General features: G+C 51.8%; 1 protein-coding gene across 2 annotated transcripts in view; it reads right to left on the bottom strand.

Moving 5' to 3' along the window:
• Positions 1–2,724: 2,724 nt before the first annotated feature.
• Positions 2,725–7,506, bottom strand: part of SUSD2 (sushi domain containing 2) — an 11,997-nt gene continuing 7,215 nt past the window's right edge. Inside the window, exon 13 of one of the 2 annotated variants that reach the window (XM_034642009.1) lies at positions 2,725–2,940. In XM_034642009.1, the coding sequence (XP_034497900.1) occupies positions 2,876–2,940 (65 nt within the window). In that variant the 3' untranslated portion in view covers positions 2,725–2,875. The remainder of the gene's footprint in view (positions 2,941–7,506) is intronic. The other variant, XM_034642008.1, reaches the window with a different exon arrangement.

The raw sequence follows: 7,506 nt of genomic DNA, 5'->3' as shown, positions 1-7,506 counted from the left end.
TGAAAGATGAACAAATGAAATCCCCCCCAACTGGGGTTTATTCGGGGAGTGCAAGATTGGTTGCACTCGAGAAAGTCAAGCCATGTAATTCATTGTGCTAATACACTAACAGAATAAAGGGGGGGGAAGGAATCGACCATCTGGACATATGCAAAAGAGCACTTGATAGAAGTCCCCAACCTGCATTCACAATAAGAATCTTCAGTAACTATACATGGAAAGAAACTTCCTTAATCTGACAAATTGCAGCTGCAGAAGCTTTAGAGAAAACGTCATATTCGTGGTAAAACATAAAAAGCTTTCCTTCTGAGAAAGAGACCAATTCCTTTTGAAACCAAGATAAGCATGGCCTGCTGTCATCATTTCCTTTCATTAGTGGAAGGGAAGTTTTCACTAGCGTAATAAAGTGAGGGAGAAAATAAAAGACACAAGGATTAGGAAGGAGAACATAAAACTGTAGCTACTTTATGGATAAACTGTTAGAAATAGGTGAATTTTACACGATCGCTGGAATCAAGGAAAATACACAAAAACCAGTGGTATTTCTACATACCAGCCACAAATAGAAAACATCTTTTGGAATTAAAAACATAAAAACATTAAAAAAAAAATCAAAGCCAGGGGCACCTAGGTGGCTCAGTCGTTAAGCATCTGCCTTCGGCTCAGGGCGTGATCTCGGCATTCTGGGATTGAGCCCCACATCAGGCTCCTCTGCTGGGAGCCTGCTTCTTCCTCTCCCACTCCCCCTGCTTGTGTTCCCTCTCTCTCTGGCTGTCTCTCCCTCCGTCAAATAAGTAAAATCTTAAAAAAAAAAAAATCAAACCCCAAAAGTAAAACCAACAAGGGTGTGCGAGATTTCTACAATGAACATTATAAAATATAATTGGGAGAATTTTAAAAAGACCTAAATAAATGGAGACTTATACTATGCTCATGGACTAGGAGGCTTAATATTGTAAAGATGCCCGTTCTCCCTACGTTCATCTAGAGAGTCAGTGCAACCACAATAAAAATCCTGAAGAATTTTAATGCAAATCGGCACTTTGCTTCTAAAATTCATATGGAGACACCAAGAACCAAGACCAGCCCATGAACTTTTGAAGAATAACAGAAATGGAGGACTCACACCACCAGATATCAAGAACAAACTATGTAATTAAGTAATTAGATAATTGAAAAATAAGGCAATTTGGTATTGGTGCAAAGATAAACTAGGCAATAGGACAGAACAGAGACTCACCATACCTCTGATAGAGGGGACACAGCAGTGCAATGGGGAAGGAATGCTGTTTCAACACGTGGTGCTGAGTATCCACATGAAAAATGTGTATCGTGACCCCTACCTCACACCATGCACAATCTATCCCAGATGGCTTGCAGATCTCTTTATAAAGTATGAAGCAATAATGCTTTTATAGGAAAACATAGGACAGCTCTTAGCTTTGGAGTAGGTGAGTGTTCTTAAACAGGACACAAAAAGTACTTACTATAAAAGAAAAAAATTGATAAATTGAATTATATTAAAGTTAAGAACTTCTGTTCAACAAAAGACATCATTAAAACAGTGAAAGTCATTAAAATAGCAACTCATGGAGTGGGAGAGTATTTACAGTATATCTGACAACAAACTCTTATCCAGAGTAAAGAATTTCTGCAAATTAATTTGAGAAATCCAGGTAACCCCACAGAAAATGGGCAAAGGACTTGAACAGGCACCTCACAAAAGAAGTGCTCCGGATGGCCAATGAACATATGAAAAGGTAGATAGCTTCACTGATTGTCAGAAAAATACAAAATAAGTCCACAATACACTACCAGCACATACCCATGAGAATGGCCGAAATGAAAAAGACTGACAATACCAAGTGTTCGGGCAAAGATATGGCAAAATGGAACTATCATACGCTGCTGGTGGGAATGTCAGTTGTTGAAATCACTTTGGAAAACTGGCATTATCTACTAAAGCTCCCAGCACACATGCCTCAGGCTGCTCCTGGGAACTTACCCAACATAAATCCATATATTTGTGCATCAAAAGACACATATAAGAATGTTCACGGCATTGGCCATTATGGCTCCAAACTAAGAAACCAACCCAATGTGCCTTGGCAGGAAAATGGATAAACAAATTCATTTGATGGAATAATACTTGGTGGGGGGTGCGGTGAAGGAGTTGGTACTGCTCAATTTCTTGACATGAGTGGTGGTTAACTGGGCATGTTCATTTTGGATTGATTCATTGAGCTGGACCCCGAGCGGTGTACTTTCTTGCATACAACGTACACTTTATCAGGGTTCCATCAGAGCACCTGCAACTGTGGGAGCTGGTCAAGGGGCCTCTGTGAGGTTGTTGTCTTCCACTGATGCTGGAGCTTGAGGTCCATGTGGCAGAGAGTCTGGAGGGAAGGTGCATGTTAGGTGGAGGGGAGGAGCCAGTGGGGGCTGGCTGGAACCCCACTCGTTGGCTGGAGCCCACATGGATTGGTTGAAACCCAAGAGCCGTCTTCTTGTTGCCAAGGGGGACAAAGGTTTCCCTGGACCCTTTTGTCAGACACCCGGCCCAGAAGTGGGCAAGTGGAGCAGCTGCACCCTTGGCCTCTACTGGTGCCCGATGAGCTGAGTCAGCAGACCCATCACGATGAGTGTGAGCTATGAATGAGACTGCCGATTTGAGTTCCCCTTCCGAATCTGGCATGGAAATCTCTCTTGCAGTCCATCCTGGTCAGGACGGGAGTTCTGGGAATGTTCAGCCTAGCCAAGTAGACGTGGGCCTCACCACATGTTTTGTTTATCCGGCAAAGAGCAAAAAGCGTGAGGGCTCCTTGTAGCAAGCAGGGTGAGGGGCCCGGTCCCTCTCGGCAGGTTAGGGTAAGTGTCAGTGACCACCGCTCCCGGGGCACTGCGCTGTTTCACCAGCCAGTCCTCTGGTATGGATCGTTCCTGCAAGTAAAGGGGAGCTCATTTACAAAGGACAACAGTGTTAGAAGAAACAAAAGGCCGAGCACAGCTTAATGCCCACCACCTGGAGACTACTTAAGTAAACCTTGAATTTTTTTTTAAATTGTAGTAAAATAACATAAACACATAACAGTTACCATCTTAGGGCACCAGGGTGGCTCAGTGGGTGAAGGGCCTGCCTTCAGCTCAGGTCATGATCTCAGGGTCCTGGGATGGAGCCCTGTGTCAGGCTCTGCACTCAGTGGGGAGTATGCTTCTTTTTCTGCCTCTGCCCCTCACTCCTGCTTGTGCTCTCTCTCTTGCTCTCCCAAATAAATAAATAAAATCTTTAAAAAAAGAAACAAAACCACACATTTACCATCTTAACCATTTAGAAGTGTCCAGCTTGGTGGCATTAAGCATTTTCACGGTGTTGAGCAACCATTGGTGCCATCCCTCTCCAGAACGTTTTCATCTTCCCAGACTGAAACACTGGCCCCATTAAACACTAGCTCCCCATCCCCCCGCCCCCAGGCCCTGGTAAGCTCTGTTTCACTGTTGGTCTCTAAGAATTTGATTAACTCTAGGAACTTTGTATGAGCAGGATGGTGTAGACTTGTCCTTTCGTGTCTGGCTTATTTCACTGAGCAAGATGTCTTAACCTTCATCCATGTTAGAGCGTGTGAACAACATTCCACTGTAGGGACGGACCATGTTTCCTTCACCCCTTCAGCCATCCACGGACACTTGGTTGCTTCCACCTTCTGGCTATCGTGAATAATGCTGCTACGAACATTGGACCATCTTGAGTTTTCAAAACCCTTGTGCCCGCAGTATTTACTTTCAGCAGTAATGAAAAATGTAAGGCCATCTTTTCGCACCCCTGCCTCTGTCATTGTACTTAAAGAAACCAACTAGCTGCAACAAATAGACCCAAAATCGTATTATGGTTTAATCACAAGTTTGTTTCTTGTGCCGCTGGTAGTACTGGCTGGGTGAACAGGTCAGTGAGGTAGGGAGGGGGTTCCCTGCCGCACGGTGGGGACTCAGGTTAGCATGGGTTCCAGAGCCACCCTTGCAGCCGAAGGAGCTGCAGAATGATCTTGGAAGGATGCAGGTGGGGAGGGTTCCAGCTCAGGCCTGCAAGTGCCCCGTCCTTTTCTGCTCGCTTTGCACTAGCTAGAACTCAGACACATGCCACCCCAGTGCAAGGGGTGCTGGGAAATGCAGTTCAGCATGCCACGCAGGAGAGGCAGCTGGGTGTCTTGGGCTGCTCTGCTGCTTGCAGGCACCTACTCAACCTCACTTCCCTAATGGTTTTTGTCCTTTAAGTTCTGTTGGAACGGGACTCCTCCAGGAAGCACCCCTTGATTTCCCACTCCCAAGACATGCTGCACTGAGCATCCCCTCCCCGCTGGGCAGCCATTGGACTGTGAGCTCTGAGGACAGAGGGGGCCCAGGCCAGGGACTCAGCCACCCCAGGGCTTGTGGAAGGTACCAGCCTGGCCAAGGAGGGGGCCCTGCTCCCCACTGTGCTGTATTGGTCCCTCAGCCCTGTGCCCCACTGCGTCCAGCTAACGGGAGGCCCTAGTGGGAGGTCAGAGGGCAGGAGAAGCAGGTGCTTCCCCCATCTTGGGCCTGTGGCTCCTGCAAGGGCCATGGGCCTGCACGGTTCCTGCTGTGAGGTTCCTGCTTTTCCAAGCACCTAGGCCTGGCTCTGGCACCCTCCTTCCTTTGGCCCTCAGCTCAGGGGTGTTGCTGGGGTCCTATGGCAGCTTTACCAGCTATTTGACTTCCCGATCCACCCATCCCTGTGTTTCTAAGTTCCCTCAAACCCCAGCCAGTACAAAGGGTAGGGGACTGGACATTGGGTTCTGACGCCTTGGGACTGTGGCTTGGGGAGACCCTGAGGTAGTGGTCCCTGCCTCTGAGGTCTGTAAAGGGAGTCTATTTGGGGCTCTGGGACCTTTCGCCTCACACAGGCCCCTGGGAAAACCCGTCAGGTGTCGGGGCTTCCCAGCCTGGCCTGTCCCTGGCACAGGGAATGCCAGATGTCTGGGGCCAGGGCCACAGACAGTGCACCCCTTCCTCTGCTGCAGAGGGGTAGAGGGCAGCCCTCGGTTCCAACCTGGAGGGACAAGTGTAGGGTGGGGAAGCTGGAGGAAGGCCATGTTTTACTCTTTTAGGATGAAGCCTAACCACCATTGCCCGGTGGAGCTGGAGCCTCCCTATTCCTCAGGCCGGACTGTACTTCTCTTCCTCTGAGCCTTTGCCCAGGCTGTTCCTCTGCCTGGAATATCCTCTCTGACCAATCACATGTCTGAGAATTTGAGCTATCCTTTCAGTTACGGCCAGGAGCTGTGAAGCTGCCCCTGCCCTCCTGGGCCCTTGGGTGCCCGCTCCCACAGATCCAGGCTGCCTCGACGAGGAAACTGACCTGTCACGCACTGGCTCGTGCCTGGCCTGGCACTGAGGGCTCAGGTCGGTGGGAAGCCAGCCCTGCCTTACCTCATCTGCAGAGAGGAAAGTACCTGCCCAGAGGCCAAGGGGCCAGTCCTCAGACCCACCCTGCCCTGAGCTGGAAGCCAGTGGGGAAGCAGGGGTGTGTGGGAGGGTGGAGCCTGGAAGGGCAAGCAGTGACCCCATCCCCCTCCTTTAGTCTCTTGGGTACCACCCCAGGGAGAACCCCAACCCCTCACTCTCATCTCCGTTCCTTTGAATGTATCCCATCGTGCAAAACCGCCCTCTCTAGAAAGCCTTCCAGACTGCACCTGCCCCTACCGCCCAGCTTTCCCACCTCTGTCCAAGACCCTCAGCCAATGGCAGGTCTAACAGGGTGGAGAAGCTTCGGTTCTGACGCTGGTGGTCAGTGCCAGCTGGACGGCCTGTGCTCCTGAGCCTGGGGGATGACTCACGGCTCTCCTAGCAGAGGGAGATGCAGAAGTGGGTCTGCATGAACCTTGGTCAAGGTTGTGACAAGCCCACTGGCCCAGCTGGAGCGGCCGCAGGCTGCCCTCTCCTAGGACCTGGTGTAGCCTCCACCTCCCATGTTCCTTCCCTCTGCTGCCCCCACGTGGCCACTCTCAGCACTGCAGGTCGCGGTCAAGGGGGCCTCCACTTCCACTCACTACCTCTCACCCAAGGTTCTACATCCCTTGGGCAACCTCCTCCAGTCCTTACCCCTCAGGCTGAGCCACTGGCCTGCACCAGAGGGCACCAGCCTCCAACCCCACCCTCTACTGTGCTTTCTCGGAGGCCCATGATACAAGCCTGGCCCTCCCATGGCCCCCACTCAGCACCCTCACCACAGAGGGCAGCAGTAGCATGAAGCCTGAGCTCCATACCTGGTTTCTGGACACTCCCAGGTAAAGAACCCAGGGGCCCAGAACACGGGCTCTGGTCGATAACTACCAGCCTCGGCCTGCCTGCCTGCAAGGCAGTGCTGGCGCAGGGGAGGGACTCAGGGCCAGGCTGGGCCAGCCTGCTGCAGGGGGACGCGGCGGGTGTCTGTGCTGGCCCCATCCCAACTCCTGGACACCCAGCATGGCACTCCATGGTGAACCCTTTGCGGAAACCGCCCCTCATCTTCACCCCACGAAGTGGCCACTGTTCTCAATCCCACTTTTCAGCTGGAGACAGGCTAGGGAGGGACCCGCCCCAGGCAGCCTGCCAGTGGACCAAGGTTGCTGTGTGTGCTGTTGGCCCCACAAGGCAACCATGGAACTCTCTAGAACCAAAGTGTAGTATGAGCACCAGGACACCAGGGAGGGGGCACTACCTCAGGCTTGTTTTCTTTGGGTAGACAGGGAGGGGTATTTCAAGTGACATTCCAGTACAGTTAGAAGTGACATTCCAGTACAGTTAGAAGTGACATTCCAGAAGGGTTAGAAATAACATTCCAGAAGGGTTAGAATTACAAGCCTCGAGCTGAGAGAGTGGCCCTCCACACTGGGGTCCTGAGGCCTCTCCCACTCAGGCCGGGCCAAGCCTGGCAATCAAGGCAGCTGGGTGCTAGGGCTCCCGTGCTGGGGCACCAGGGGCCAGGGTCCGTGGATCAGGGATCGGGGTCACGGGCAACAGACACGGGATCTGAGGTACGAGCGTTTGAGTTTCGGAGGCCAGAGTGTTGGCTGGGTCTCGGAGACAGGCATTAGAACTCCAGGGGATGGAGTCTGGGGAGTCAGAGCCGAGACTCTTTGGGGACTAGAGCACCGGGTGCCTCTTGGGAGCTGCACGGTTAGAGCCAGGTGTCCAGGTCTGAGAAGACAGCAGGACACCGGGGCGGGGTGCATGGGCATTCAAGGCTCAGGGATCAGGTGTCCAGGTCCCAGTAAATGGTGCTAGGGATTTGGTGATCCAAGTGCTGGGGTGCACGTTCTTGGGGGCTCTCTCCTGGGAGGTTGGTCTTGGCTCCGGGGTGGCCCCGTGTGCCTCTTGCTGCTGGCCGCACTTGCTCCCCTCAGGGCTGCGAACCCCAGCTGGCCCTGCAACAGAGACACCGTCTAGAGCAGACGTGGGTGGCACTCCACAGTCTCAGGAAAGCCAACGAGGGGCACAGATGGGGGTCCC

Source organism: Ailuropoda melanoleuca, chromosome 14 (assembly GCF_002007445.2).
Source record: "Ailuropoda melanoleuca isolate Jingjing chromosome 14, ASM200744v2, whole genome shotgun sequence".
Lineage (NCBI taxonomy): Eukaryota > Metazoa > Chordata > Mammalia > Carnivora > Ursidae > Ailuropoda > Ailuropoda melanoleuca.
This window is presented reverse-complemented; position numbering and strand designations above follow the sequence as displayed.